Raw genomic sequence first — 15,540 nt, forward strand, 5'->3', positions numbered from 1 at the left:
AATTCATATGGAGGATTAGGCTGCTATAGATGGCTGCATTTTGTCATGTACCATTTGCCTCTGGCTTTTCATCACTGCAAGAGTGTCACTAAGCCTTATTTAAGTGCAGGCAAGAACAAGCAATGCAAAGATGGGGTGCACCATAAATTCCGGACAACAAGTTTTTACCTCTGACCACTGCACACAATCACATTGTTAAGGGAAAACAAATGAAATAACAGAGGCCCTGTTGTGAAAAGTTGGAGCCTCCTAAGATTAGAATTGGCAGAGCCTATATGATAGTCTTGAGGATAAATTGGAAGAAAGAAGATTAGATTTATTTTTATTATTTATTTTATGACATCAAACTGTCTGCTACAGATACAAGCAACTTGCAAAAGTATAGAGGCTAACTCCATCTTACAAAAGAACACCTGAGAGCAACAAGAGCTTTCATTTAAGGAAAGCCATGAAAAATAAACGAGTTTTAAGAAAGAAGGATGTGTAGGAATAGAAAGAGGCATGGTACCTCACAACAGAGAACAGCAGTGACCAGGGCAACAGTGAAAAAAATGCAGAAATAAAAATGGATACATATACCAGTTAGATCTTGGTAGGTAAACAAGACTATGATCAGGCGAGTCAGGCAAATATGACTAAAGCCATAACTTTTTTTTTTTAAAGTGTATGCAATTATTCATGACTGTATGCACTATTTTAATGTATGAAAACACGTCTCTCAGCAAGAATACACACAGGAGAAAACACATAAATGGAAAAATATAGCAAATAAAAGTGACAGCCACTCAAATGTACAAAAACAACAGTAGATTCTTCAAAAATAATTGAGTTTTTGCAACAAGAAGGCACTTTATTCGAGCAGTATTTACAAAATCAATAAAACAAGAAAAATGAAATAGAGAGTGAATACAGTCAGTGTCTGGAAAATGCTTGCTGTTCTTTTTTTTTTTTTTTTTAAATAAAGAAACCAAGCAAACCAGAAGTTCTTTAGGGACTTGTAATAAAGTGTACTACTTTGTTGTTTAAAGAACCCTACTCTTCATTATGCAGCCCAATATTATCCCAAAATGATCTCTAAAATTACACTGACTTCTCCTTTGTATCCCGCTTATGTTGATCCAAATAATTTTCTGATATGAGTTGAGATAATGAAATCAGTATCTGACCGAGGTGCTGATTTACATGCTGGTTTAAGATGACCATAATTGATTTACTGAGAAGATAAAGGCATACGTAAAGCGATAATGTAAACAAAGAAAGCTGTACTTTTAAAAAAATATATCGTGCAAGTCTTCTGACAACCTCTAACAACTGAAAATAAAAAGTATCTGTTACAAACTGTGGAGATCTGACACATCTAATGTTGGAAAAATGAGGTATACTCTGATACAAAGAGTATCAAAAATCCACATGTGTAATAGAATGGTTTAGAATAGAATGTAATAGCCGGTGCTTGTTTAACAACATTGGTATAGGTAAAAAGTTTGTTTAACAAGAATACAAAATACAAGTGAGGGACAATATTATGGTTCACTTTTCCCTGAAGGCAAGAGAAGCCTCATGGCAAGACATAACTAGTATTGAAAATTATTATCTAGTATTATCATCAAATTCAAGTATCAAGTTTCAGATACTGAATTACAATTGTGACATAAAGTTCATTTTTGGCAACATTATGAAGCCTCATGAATAGTAAGTTGTATTTTGCTTTTGTCAGGATACAGTCTATGTTTAAGAATTCTTGGACAAGATACGTTATTAAAATATTTAAAGTACGCATGTGAAGGAAGCACTGGGTACCACAAATAAAATGAATATTGCAAAGCATCTTTATTAAGGTGTAGGGCTTTAATGCGCCTAAGATATTTTAAAGAATTGCTTTTTTTTTGTTAAATGCTGAAAAATAGAATTGAAAGTAAAAAGATAAAACATAACACCCCCCTTTAAAACATAAATTATAATTATTCTGAAAAGAGTTTGGCCCACACTGTATTCCTTAGCTAAAGATGCAATACAGTAAAACACAATTCCAATTATTTCTGCACTACCGGTTTGGGTAGCAACTGGTTCTAGAACAAAAATCATTTCAACCCCAAAGTTTAACTAATTTCTAATTAGACTTTGGAATCAGAGACAGACATGCTGAGGGCAAAGGCAGCCTTTTTGAAGTACTCACCATCTATCATCATTCTATGCTAATTACAGTACAATTAGACTTCAGTTAAGCCGCTCAGCCTCTCAACAGAAATCTCAAAAGCCAGGAAGAGTCAGTAGAAGAGCCAGGAAGAGTTAGAAGACGACAATATAAGGGAACAGTTGCCACCTTTCAGCTCCTGCCTACTAATATTTGTAAGCTTTTCCAGCTCAAATTGTAGAGGAAGCAAATAAAGGTGGCTCTTCCATCCCAGCAGTCTGCATGGGAAAGGTTCACAGTTACACAGAGGAGACAGAAGAAGATTTAAGCTGCCTGTGGGTTAGGCGTTAAGTCCCACTTAATGGGAAAAACAAACAAGCAGACCACTCCAAGCATAAGGACAACCTACTCCTTCTAAAGCAGGAGTAGGCTGGTCTAAGAGTTGGACCAGCACTGTAATAAACAGTGAAAAGAAGGCCATTGAAGAAAGCTGCAGAATTCTTGTCTCTGGTTAACTACAGATGCTGGAACACACAGTTCCAGCACTGGCAGGCTAACCAACAGTTGTATTTAACAGGAATAAGGTGTTCAGAACAATTCAGTACTCCACTTATAACCCCAAGCACAGCAGAACCCAAATACCAGCAGCTTCCCATCAACCCCAGAGTCACAGTGAACAGAGCCATCTCATTACTGTTCTTCTGTGCCCCAGCCTACCTCCTCTCTCTGAGTTCCAGGATACTCACCAACCAAACTATATAAAATACTTCACATTTCCTGAAACTACAAAATTAGAAAAATATTTGGCATTTTAAACAACTGTGAAAAATGCTTTAATAAGTTATATTTCAGATGTTTCACTTTCCACGGCAGAAAACAGAATTCAAAAATCAATATGGTTAAACAAAGTTGAAATAAAATGTTGTGAACCCATTTTGCACAGGGAGGCCTGCTGTTTTTTCTAAAGAGCAAATCTGTTGACGTTGAATATTTTAACACAGTGATCAGCTCCACAACTTGCAAGCTGCAACCATTCACTGTTTTTCTGATCATTATGTCCAGCTCTGCCCTCATGATGTCTCCAACACAAACGTTTCACAGCAAGAGCGTGACTTTGGCTGCAACAAAAAGAAATCCATACATAACTGCAAAATGTCAAGCACAGTTGGGTATGTGACTGTAAACATCAACATTTATATAATTAGTACTCTTAACACTACCAACTGAGAAAAAACTGACTTGTGACAACCAGCGGGTATTAAATTCTTAAAATAAGTAGGGCCTTGAATACCAGTGACATTTTATCCTCTCACTCATCAATAATTTAAACAGCTATTGATTTCAAGTTTTACCACATTAAGCTGCAGGTCTAGTATCTCATTTATTGAGTTATGACAGATTTCTGGCTTTTTGTCCGCAACTTCCTGTCACTTGGTGTCTCTTTTGAATTCACTTCAAGTACACACAGGCCAAAGTCACCATCAACTTTCATTTCTGGTACTATCAATGCCAGCTGCTAAAAAGAATCTAGGAAAATGCTCCAAATGAAATATTCAAAGTCTCCACAGAGAGTTTCTCTAGCTGTCACCATAGCAGCACCACATATAGCTTAACATTCCTTTGGTTTCTGCTAGAAACTGCTCAAGAAAACTTTCTGTCATCCACTCCAAAATGCTTTACTGATGTACATCGACAGTGAATCTTTCTTCCCACTTCAGTGTTTTCTATCATCTTATTTTATGGTTAACAACATTTTCTTTTTTTTAAAAAATGGAGCTTTAAGCCAATGAAGGGGTAATATTTCTCAGACCATTTACACAGCATGAAGTATTTTGGAGTTTAACCTCCCTCCTTGTATGTTTTTTTTTTTTTTTTTTTTTCTCCTGGGTTTTGATAAAAACATCTGTAGGCTCAGAGATCAGCCTTTTCCTAGAAGGACAACAATATCTGATATAAAAAAATAAAGCAGTTTCATATCAATTTATGAAGAGAAGAGGAGAACTCCAGCACTATCTGTCTCAATAGGAACACTTCCTTGCTGCTAAATTACTTCAAAAGACATACCTGTTATCCATCTCAACGCACTTAGTCCAATCAGCTAGTGCTGGTTCTTGCCCACTCTGCTTCCACGTGTACAAGATAATCTTCCCATTCTCTAAGCCTACTGCAACAATATACCTATCAAGAGAACAAACATTATTTCTAAGAGATTACAGTAGGCAGTTCAGCAAAGCTAGCTCTAAAGCAAGCTAGAAAGACCTAGCACTCAAAGATGGTGTGTTGCACCTTGCCCTTCAATTCAATACACAGTTTTTCATGAAAAAAAATTAAATCAGAGCTTCTGCATAAAAATGAAGAAAGCAGAAATCTGCAAAATATTATTCTGCTTAGAATAAAAAAGTACAACACTCATAATGAGGTTATTGCAGCATCAGACCAGTCAATGCTGTAAGAAGAATGAATGTTTCAGATGCATTAGCCCTTCCTCCTTGCCCTCCCCTCCCTTTCTTGTTATGCTGTTTGGAGAAATTACTGGTACCTGAAAGATGCCAGGAAAGCAGGAAGAAAAGTTAATGCAGTCAAAGAATGGTCAAAATATTTGATAGCTAAATTTTAGGAGCTGTTTAGCCACAGAAAATTGACTAAAGGGATTAAAACATGAATACTAATTTCAAGTTAAGTGTAAAATGGTATTATAGAAAACAGCAATACCTTCCATCAGGAGTTAGCACGTGGCTGATACTAACAGCTGTAACAGAATCCATGGCATCCAGTACGGTTGAACAAGGCTTGATTGAATCTGGTATATTCCCTTCAGCAGGCATAGATAAATCACACTGGCCCCATATAATGACCTGTTAGAAAGAGAATCATCTAGAAAGTTTCACTTTATTCTTTTTGTAAATGCATTCACAAAAGAATTACGGAATTATGTAGTTAAAATGCTCTCAGAGCACAGAACAATGACCAGTAAAACAGTCATAATTTCTATCCATGAAAATCCAACTTTTAGAAAGTCTGCTTGATTTTATTAAATATACTAATAACACACACAGATTCTACTACAAAAAAAAAAGAAATACTTAAGTAGAGACCCATAAGAGTTATGTGACATATGCTTATTGTACTGTGTGAAGTTAAAATAGGAGGAAGTCCAACTGACAGACCGTTGTCTTGTACATACATATTCAAGCACTTTATTTAGCATATGAAAGTTTCCATGATCTCTGTGATAACACACACTACAAGCTTTTTGTGTTTATAAACTATGGGCCCATGAGAACATAGTATTTGCTAACCTAAAATATATTTTTAAATAATTCTGGGCTTTTAACATTCCTTTTTATATTAATTACCTTTTTGTCTCGACTGCCAGTAACAAAATACTTGCTATCTGGTGTCCAATCACAGGACCAAATGATTCGACTGTGAACAGCTGTATTTTTGTCTGTGTATGCACAGCAACTGAAAACTGGGCCTGGAATAAAGCACAGAGAGGAAAAACCCTTGCTTCAACTGCTTTGTTTATTGAAAGTAACTGTCACCCTCACTTACTTAGTACAGTGAGGACTGCAGGAATAGTTGGACATTATTCCACTCATCTTTAAAGCAATTGGGAGTACATTAATCACACAACCATAATAATTACTGGTTTAAGACCATAACAGTCAGCCCTTACAGCACAAGAAGTGGGAACAGTATCTTTATCTGTTTCAAAAGAAATGAATTCCAAGCATAAGACATCGAGGTTCTTTGGAAGATTTTAATAAGAACACTGATTTCAAAAGCCTTAGTATTGAGTAATTTTTACCATGTGTACACATATACCCCCTTCCCAATCTCATTATAGTTACTATATAGTTACTATAGTTACTATTTAGTTACTATATAGTTACTATAGTTACTATTACCAGTAAAGTCCCAAGAACTCATATCATAATGATCCAATCCTAAAGATTAATCTGTTCCCAAAGAGACAGGTTGCCATTTCACTATACATACAATCGGGCAATATATCTGATTAGCAGATCACTAAATAGGAAAGCTTTTCCTAAGTAGAAAAGACTGTCATTTTGGAACATAGATGTTGACTAACCACTTGTTGGGATGACAATTGAAGCAGTTTTGCTTTATACCTATAACAATATTCCTTGTAGACAGAAAATTTATCGATGAACAGATGAAGAGGGTTTCCTCTACTTGCTTCTTATACGAATTTGTACTCCTTAACCCAAAACATTATGTAACTACTGTGAACAATATGCCAGGCTTTAGAATAGAAGCCTGAATAGAACAAATCTCAAGCCAGAACACAACCAGACACAGTCTGATGGGGCCAAAACTCATTGCCAAGTCTCTACAAAAACTCTACAGAGCTCAGTAACCTTAGTGGCGCATAAAGACTACTGGGCTCTTGTAAGTCAACAGGGCAATGATAATCGTTTAAGCACAAGCATCTGTTCAAGGAATCCATTTAAGTGTTCAATGGCAACCTCCTCATGATTTCACAAGGCTGAAAGTCCTAATGACAAAGTAAATGGAATCTTTACTGTCTGCTCTATTTTATAGACAGAACCAGCCCTAGTCAAATTAATCAATTGTGTAGGATTATCAGAAACCCACACCAAAGACAGAAATTTATCCCGTCAAGAGTCTCAAAGTGTCATGCCCTGTAAAAAGGGAAAAGGCAGCGTTATGCCGGACACCAGTATAATTATGAACCTTCCAGCCTAGCCTGCACAGAACACCAAAGCAAAGGTTTTGTATGGTAGAATACCAGTGTGAAATTCAGACATTACACTCTGGCACGTATATGTGATTTCAGTAAATCAGAAGTGCACAATCACAAGCAGAAGGCAGGAGGACAAACAGCAGACTTCATTATGTCCATCAATTAAATGTCATTTACTGCCTGATTATATCCTTTTCTACATTTTCTAGCTTTTCTATACAACATTAATTGCTGTTCCTAAAGCCACAGGAACTTATACCACTATTAATTCTTAAAAGTTGTAAGGAAAATGTCCAGTTATTTATTTATTTAATTAATAAGTCTCTTTCAAATATTTAAGCCCAAAATGTTGAACAAATCTTAGTTTTCAAATATATCCATTTCACACATCTTACCTGACTCTGATGAGTCCTGTTTCCTCCACAGTGACCAATTCCTGTCTCTAGAAACTGCTAATAAAAATTGGTCATTAGGAGAAAATGCCAGCTGAGTAACAGTCAGATTGTGAAATGACAAACTCTGTAGTTTCTTCCAAGAAGTAGTGCTCCACAAAATAATTGCTGCATGTTCTTTTTTGGAAGCCTTTAAAAAAAACGTCAGTGAGAATTAAAGAGAGCAAATATAAAAATCACACGTCTCAACATACTAAGATATTAAGGGGCTTACTTTAAGGCTTACCATGGAGTTGGAGTGTTTCCTCTGCAAAATTTTGGTTCACTATTTTCTATCAGAGTTGACAACGTATCAATGAAAAATGTTTTATACCTGTATTTGTTAGAATTCAGCTAATATCTTCAAATGAACTACATATCATTTATGAATAATACAGTTTCTGTATTCATTCTCACCTTTGCAAGGAAAGTTACTTACACAAAATCTTTCATATTCAGAGCAGATTCAGCTCAAACTGAATTTTGACACCTGCTCTGTCAGCCCAAGAAATATGACAGCACTTTTCACTAGATGGTGCTAGAATCTTTTCTTACCTTACATGCTGAGGCAATTAAAGTGTTTGAATTATTGCAAGCAACACAAAAAATTTCATATCCATGTCCGTATCTGAAATAAATGTGAAAAGATATTTAACACATCACGGTCCTGTTCATAATATGCATCAATGCTTTTACGTTGATTTCAATCCCTTTGCAGAAAAGAAAGGTATAAACCAGGAGCATCCCGCCACTTTCTGTACTGCATCCGAAATAATTCCTAATAATGCTCTGCATTCAATTTAAACATCTGCATAAATTCTTTCATGCTTAGGAACTGTCTACAGAACAATCTCTCCAGCCCATTCCACAGTCCTAAAGCAACAGCAATGCAAACACTACTGCAATGATTAACAAAGCAGACAGAGACAGCATTTAATGCATTCTTATTTTCTTATAAAGCGATTTTAACGTTATTGATAAAAATCAGAAGCCACATATTTGAAGATCATAAAGTAAATACACCGCAAAGACTCAGCTAAAGGATGCCTGCTCTGTGAAATACTGAAAGATTTCTGAATTAGAGGACAAGAACCATATCAGAAGAAAGATGTAAAAAAAAAAAAAAAAAAAAAAAGCAGCTTCACAAAGATTTTTACACAAATTGTCTTGGAACGTCACATATTTGGATTGGGGGTTAACTAATAAACAGAAAAACAACACAGGCTAACAAATTGCCATTAGTCACAAAACAGGCTGGAAGCAGAATAAAATTGGGAACATCTAGAAACAGTAGAAAAATATCAGCTAAATACCGGTTCGTACATAGAGGCTTTGCTTTCTAGCACCTAGGGAAGCATTTCCTTTTCTGTTCTGAGCAAAGGTATAACAATTCTAGGATGAGATCTAGACCATGCAACTCGCTTACACAAATACGTAAGGAATAATACAGAAATCCCTGTGAACAAAAGGTAAATGACCTTTGTATGTGGTCAGTCTCAAAGGGAGTCTCCTCCCTCTTTTCTAGCTTTTCCAACATCATTTTTGAACAAAGATGACTTCAGGACACTGTTTTCAGTGTCATCAAGTACAGAGGCACCAGAACCTGGTTATTTCTCGCCATGGCCTTATACTCAGATTGTTTATTACTTCTGCACAGGCAGCAATCAAGTAGGCTAGACTTCCTCTGCCTGAAGAATATGACAGGTAACAAAGCTGATCTGCAAAAAACACAAGGGTTGGATGGGAAACCAAGGTTTTGTTGGTTTTTCTATTACCAAAAATAGCTAGGAGGATTCTTCACACTTGCTGACCTCTGTGAGGCAGGGTATCAAGAGAGTTGCAATTTGCCACTGGTTCAAGCAGGCCTACACAAGTGTATGGAGGAGAAGACAAGTGAGTGTTGTTGAAACAAGACAAAAATGCGTATTCAGCTTGAGAAGCTCCTGGACTGAAAACAGCTAAGCTGGGAGAACACCCCAGAGAACAACTTTTATTTGGATGCCTGCTTACATGTAGCTGTCCTCTCCTTCTTTGGAAGACAGCACTAAGTGGTGCTCCTGCACCCCTGCAAACAGCATCTCCTACTGCCACTGTCTTTACTGGAGATAACACTGATCTATAGAGGCTCTTGGTCTGACCTATGATAGTCCTGCTCACGTGACTTTGCAAAAAGATGTTATCTTAGGTCTTATTTTCTTTTAAGGAGAAAGATTAGATGTTAATGCCTCTATTTAACAAGAGCAAAGTGGTGTGCAGAAGCTCAAAACGTTACTGTTAAATGCCCTGCAATACTACATTACATGAGATAAAAGCAAAGCAACTGCAGACTCGTTTCACCAGTTATTCCACGGCTTATTTTTCCTTCACTGAATTTCAATGAAAGTATACTTTTCATGGAAGAAATGTTTTGTTTTGTTTTTTCTGTTGAAGAAACCAGACTTTCACTGGTTTTCAATACACAGCAGTCTCCAGAAATCTGTCTTAAAGGCAAGCATTACGATAAAACTCCTACTGGTGGCAGGGTGAGAAGAAGCACATAACTTCATCATTATAAGACACAATCAGATTTGCAAATTAACATTCCAATTAAGTACAGCCACCCGTCCCTCTCCCCCCAGACAGCCTGGGCACGGTTACTCTTCATAAAAAGGCAGTGCATGCCCAAACTTCAGACACTAATGTGGGAGTCTGCCTGTGGGATACATCCAGCAGCTACTCTTCTGGATTCAGTTCAACAGATACAGACAGTAATTTGTCTTTTAAACAGATGGCTGTTTTGGCTGCAAGTAAAATCCCATGAACATCAATCCCACGTAACGACGTCTTTGCAACGCTGCTGACCGAGGAAGTCATTCTGAGAACTGTCCACCTCTGTAGAGCTAAATCTGAACAGCGTTGTCTCCTTACCCTTGAGGGCAGAACCCTGCAAACCGGGGGAAGAGATGAAAAGGAAGAGAGGAGAGGAAGGAGCCTCCCACTGCTATGATGGTTGGACATCATCAGCCACAGCTTCACTCCCCCAAACGAATCCCCAAAGCTTAAAGCAACGCTGTGAACAAGTGACGGTTTGTGCCATTTAGTTTCACGCGATCTCTGGAAGGCTGAAGGCGATACAACCCCCGCCCCCAAGCACATACATAAATAACAAACTGAACTATAACACGCATCAGAGATCACCGAAGTGTGACTTCATTAAAGACGAAGATTGCAAGTACAGAAGCCCCACAGTACAGCCCCTTCCTCCACCCCCACGTATTCAAATCTGATCTCTGCCTTACGTAACACAGCACAGCAAAGATTCCGAGTGGAGAGAGGAGCAACTGCATGAATGAATAATGAAGTGACACTTCCAGCCACAAGAGATTTTGCCCTAGCAGTGTGTAATTCACAACATTTTTTATGCACAGGTAAGTTGACTGGACATTCAAAGTTTCCAGATGAATGATTACTGTAATTTTCTACTGTTGCAAAGGATCTCTCAAGACTTCCCAATGTATTATACGAGATGTACACACTGCATATAAACACTCTATGGTAATTTTCCAAGCAGATAAAGATTAGCATACTCTCACAGGATTTATCATATTTTTATTTTAAAGTTATCAGATTATGTAAAAAATTCATCAAGTTCTTCATACTAAAACCCACTCAACCAGTTATCAACACCAAACACTAATCCTTCAAAATCTGGTGTTGAGTTATAGCTGGGAATACACAAATGTCAATAACAAACAAGCTATTTTTAGCAAGTCAGTTCCTCATGCTGTTTTTCTGCTGCTATGGCAACCTGAAATCTGCATTATGTGATTTCATGTTACTTCTTTCAAGATTATCCTGAGGAAAAAAAAATTGAAAGTCTACAGACACTCCACATCTTGTTTCCCTTGCACAAAGGAACTGCTATCATTAGCAGTTTCTCTAAAAACAGAGGAAAAACTGCTTAGATCAGTCACCTGAAGACAATCATAAAATATAGGATATCTTACTGAATGGAGAATAGAAGAGTTGATAGCCAGTATTCCTGTAACAGAATATCAAGGATTAACACCGTATTAGATGTTGAGAACTGTCAAAGGCAAATGAAGAAAAATTTTTGCCTTGTCCCCTTTTCACTACTTACGTAAGTGGCCACATTAGCGGCCACAGCATGAACAGGAGAGGCATTTAACAGAACAATTGGTAATTATTGTACAGATACAGTCTAATTTTGGCCAGATTCCCTGGCAGTAGAAGTGTTTAAAAGTATTCAAAGAAGATTAAATGCCCAGTTGAAGGTAAAGCTGACCTCCTACAAAACCTTCTGCTTGGTCAAATGAAAGCAATTTGCAGAGACTGTCATTCCCCCCCCTTTTTTTAAAAAAATAATTTTCCTTCCAAATAAAGTAATGAAACTGGTAATGCATAAAGGTAAATGTAGTTATCAGCAAAGGCTCAACATTTTTGTTTCTGCCCATGACCAGTGTTTCAGGAGATTCACATAAGTAAACCTGTAAGAGCTTCAAATGCTTCGTGCTTTTGTGCTGTAGAATCAAGATCAGAAATAAGAATCCTTCCCAATACATATAAATATTCAGTTTCCTATTCACATCTCTGCTTCCAGAGCAGCATTGCTAACTAAACTCACTTAAAACAGTCTTGAAAAAGCTACAGTTAAAAAGCCTTTTTGCATTTCCCCTCCAAGTGCCTCTCAACTCCCTAGCACTGTCACTTAGAATCATAGAATCATAGAATATCCTGAGTTGGAAGGGACCCTTAAGGATCATCAAGTCCAACTCTTGACACCGCACAGGTCTACCTAAGTTCAGACCATGTGACTAAGTGCACAGTCCAATCTCTTCTTAAATTCAGTCAGGCTCGGTGCAGTGACCACTTCCCTGGGGAGCCTGTTCCAGTGTGCAACCACTCTCTCTGTGAAGAACCCCCTCCTGATGTCCAGCCTAAACTTCCCCTGCCTCAGCTTAACCCCGTTCCCGCGGGTCCTGTCGCTGGTGTTAATGGAGAAAAGGTCTCCTGCCTCTCGACACCCCCTTACGAGGAAGTTGTAGACTGCGATGAGGTCTCCCCTCAGCCTCCTTGCAACCGTGCTGAGAGGTTCAAAGAACTGATATGAGCAACAGCCAGACAAGAAAAAAAAATTGATTAAGCTTGTAAAGGGTAGAGGCAGCAACACATAGCTAAAACCAACTCTTCAGGTTGAGGCCTACAAGTATGAAAACTTTGAAGACTGCAATTCGTGTTACTGAGATCCTGAATGAACAACCAGGTTACAAATCTTTGTTTGCAAATTGTTATAAAATCGCTACTTTAGGTGAATCTCAGAAAAGAGGAAACAAAACAGAAGATGAATTTTAAAACCATGCCACCTCAGAACAGTTATTGGCTTGACCTATTACCTTTGCAATCCATAACCTACCCTGACAGCATTCAATACCCAAACTGTGTCTGTAAACGTCTTACTCAACATTCACCACTTTGCTCCACCACTAGCCACAGCCTGTTTCAGCTGCTGCTTCTTATATTCTTCTGCTATTGCATCTTATAACTCTGTTAGCCTCTAGGGGAAAGCTCCTTATTTGATACTTCAACCTTTAGCAGTGGCACTACATCCATACCAGAAAGACAGACTTGATCTGCAGTCTGCCACGAAGCAGAAAATTCTTTATACTGTGAGACTTTCAGTGTGGCCAAGGTTTAAGCAGATGCACCGAGCAGACAGACATAAACCAAGGTTACACCACACAAAGAGCCTATCATATTCCAGAGCACAGATAAGACCACAGAAATGTGCAATAGGTCCCTATAGCAGACTAGAGAGGTTACTATTATCTTGGCACAAGGAGGGAAAAACAGGGACCTGTGCCTTACACAGACCTCCAAAAGACAAAAACCTAAAGGGACAACAACTCTGACTATTACAAATTCAAAAGAAGAATAGCTTTGTGCTAAAACATGAAAAAATTCACGTGTACAATTAGTGAAACAGTTTTGAGACACACAAGGCCCAACTGCCATTTTATCCAGTTTCCTAACTTTTGGATTCATGTATTTATTTAACAAGGTATACACTGCATGAAGTCAAATCAGGTAGTAAGTCAGGCAGAGTTGTAAGATCAGACTAGATCAAATCAATGTTACAATAGTTTTCTAGAAAAAAAAAAAAGTAAAATAAAGAAAAAAGAAAACTTACAACTTCTGAATTTCAGGCCACAAGGTGTTCTGCAGCAAGTGATCCTCTGGGGGAGGTTCTAAAAGACATTAGTAAGACATTCAAAATCTGGTACTAGATAATCTAAAATCAGCTAAATAATGCTTCAAAGCTAACATCCAATGAATCTCATTCTCTATTTCATAAAATCTAAATTCATCTCATACCTGTAAGGATCAGAGGTTGAAAATAAATCTCAGGATACTGATTAGAAATGGTATTAAAAGTTTCTTCATCTTCAGCTGGTTGAGCAGGCATATCTCCTATTCAAAACAAGGACTTTATTAGCTGTAGAGAACACACTTGACACAGTGGAAAATATGAGCACATATTATTCAACTGAAAACCCTCTATTATTTCTAAAATCAAAGTTTCTAAAATTTGAAATTAGGTTTCTCTACTTGCAGAGCTACAATAATACAAATATTTGAATCTAGTTATTTTAATGAACATGAGACTGAGAAGGCAAAATATATATATTAAAATAACAGCCTTTGGAGCAATTTGAGTATGGGACTGACCTCCCCATTGGCACAGTCTCTTTTAGAGATTTCTGGAGAGATTTTGGTATATCTGAAAGAATCAGCCACTTGGAGCTGAAACTGTGCTTCCCAAAAAGTTAAAACTTTTTTCCTTTTGCACTGGAAAATTTTAAGCAAAAATCTCAGACACAAATGAAGGATTTCCAGGTTTCATGTAGACGCTTACGTGAAAAGCCATACTTGTAAAAGTCTATCTACAGCGTGCAAACTTCAGCAAAACTGCCAAGAGCTTAGCCTTTAGCTTTAGGCAAAAGTACTAAAAGTAACTGAAATTACTCAGTTATGTTAAAATTCAGCTCTATCCTTCACTTTGAAGGTATTATTTAAGAAAAAGATACAAAGACGGGGAATAGTGCCTTTTTGCCAAAAGCACATTTTAAATACAGTATTTAAAAAAAAATAAAGAATAGAAATCTCAGCAGAAGAGAGATCATCCTATCATCCTGCCTTCCCCACTTTAAAAAAAATACATCAGCATTTATCTAATTTGAGATCATCATTCACCATTAAGATTTTTCTGCAGGGTAAGCAGGAACAGAGTTATAAGGCACTTTAACCTAAGCCGTCAATGCTGACAGCATTTGCTGGACAATAACAGACAATAGAGGAGAATTTGACAGTTTTTCTATTTATAGTGCCACTGCTGGATGTGCCACATGAAATCAGTTGAAATTAGTTATCGTATGCGTGAAGATGCTCTAGAAGATGGAACTTTTATTTCCCTCTGTCAGGGGAAAGATTGAAAGAGGTGAAAGAGCAAAAATAGGTTTTGCCAAATTACGTTTTATGAATTTCTTCACGTACAACAAAGCAACTTCTCATCTAGGGGAGAGGGAGAAGCATGGAGAAAACAGAACAGCAGGTTGGGGATTCCAGACACTTCCAAGTCCATCTCAGGAAGGCAATCAGCCCCAGTGCCTGGGCATGAAACCCATCCAGATCAACTGACAAGGAGAAAGCAGCTCCTGGGAGCACTGAGTGGGGTTACTTCCTCTAGGGTGTGGGTCCTAGAAGGCAGGGAATGAGCATTTGGGGTTTGCACAAGACTTATTATGGGATGTTTAGGGGAGGAACGAAAAGCAGATAAATGGACGATTCAAGGAAGGATTCTCATTTGTGTTATTTTCGTTAAGCACTAGATTTCGGTACTGCCAGACAAATCAGCACATGGCACAACTTTACTTCTAGCTTCTAAACTTGCAGTCAAGTCCACAATGATAGACCTAACAAAAAGACAAACACTAAAATAATTATTTAAAAAACTTTACACATGAAGCACCATCACCATTATTTCTCATTAACCATACCTTCAAAAACAGCTTTGTTGGATAAACCCAAAGCTGGCACAGTTGCACCTTCTGGAAGTTCAGATGACTGCTGAATGAAAAAAAAAAAAAGAGAGAGAGGTTTCACAGATTGTCATGTAGGATCAGGTTTTAAAAGGCACAGGTCAATGAATCCCTGTGATAACAACAGAGACTTTTCTAGAGAGAAGG

At 37.5% G+C, this 15,540-nt stretch overlaps 1 protein-coding gene across 1 annotated transcript in view; it reads right to left on the reverse strand.

Moving 5' to 3' along the window:
• Positions 1–824: 824 nt before the first annotated feature.
• ELP2 (elongator acetyltransferase complex subunit 2) overlaps positions 825–15,540 on the reverse strand; it is a 35,818-nt gene continuing 21,102 nt past the window's right edge. Inside the window, exons 14-22 of the mRNA XM_068671245.1 lie at positions 15,352–15,421; positions 13,670–13,765; positions 13,485–13,542; positions 7,853–7,925; positions 7,262–7,448; positions 5,491–5,612; positions 4,847–4,989; positions 4,199–4,312; positions 825–3,252 (exon numbers count right to left, since the gene is read on the reverse strand). Coding sequence (XP_068527346.1) covers positions 3,096–3,252; positions 4,199–4,312; positions 4,847–4,989; positions 5,491–5,612; positions 7,262–7,448; positions 7,853–7,925; positions 13,485–13,542; positions 13,670–13,765; positions 15,352–15,421 — 1,020 coding nt within the window. The 3' untranslated portion in view covers positions 825–3,095. The remainder of the gene's footprint in view (positions 3,253–4,198; positions 4,313–4,846; positions 4,990–5,490; positions 5,613–7,261; positions 7,449–7,852; positions 7,926–13,484; positions 13,543–13,669; positions 13,766–15,351; positions 15,422–15,540) is intronic.

This window comes from Anas acuta, chromosome 2 (assembly GCF_963932015.1).
Source record: "Anas acuta chromosome 2, bAnaAcu1.1, whole genome shotgun sequence".
In the NCBI taxonomy this organism is placed as follows: domain Eukaryota; kingdom Metazoa; phylum Chordata; class Aves; order Anseriformes; family Anatidae; genus Anas; species Anas acuta.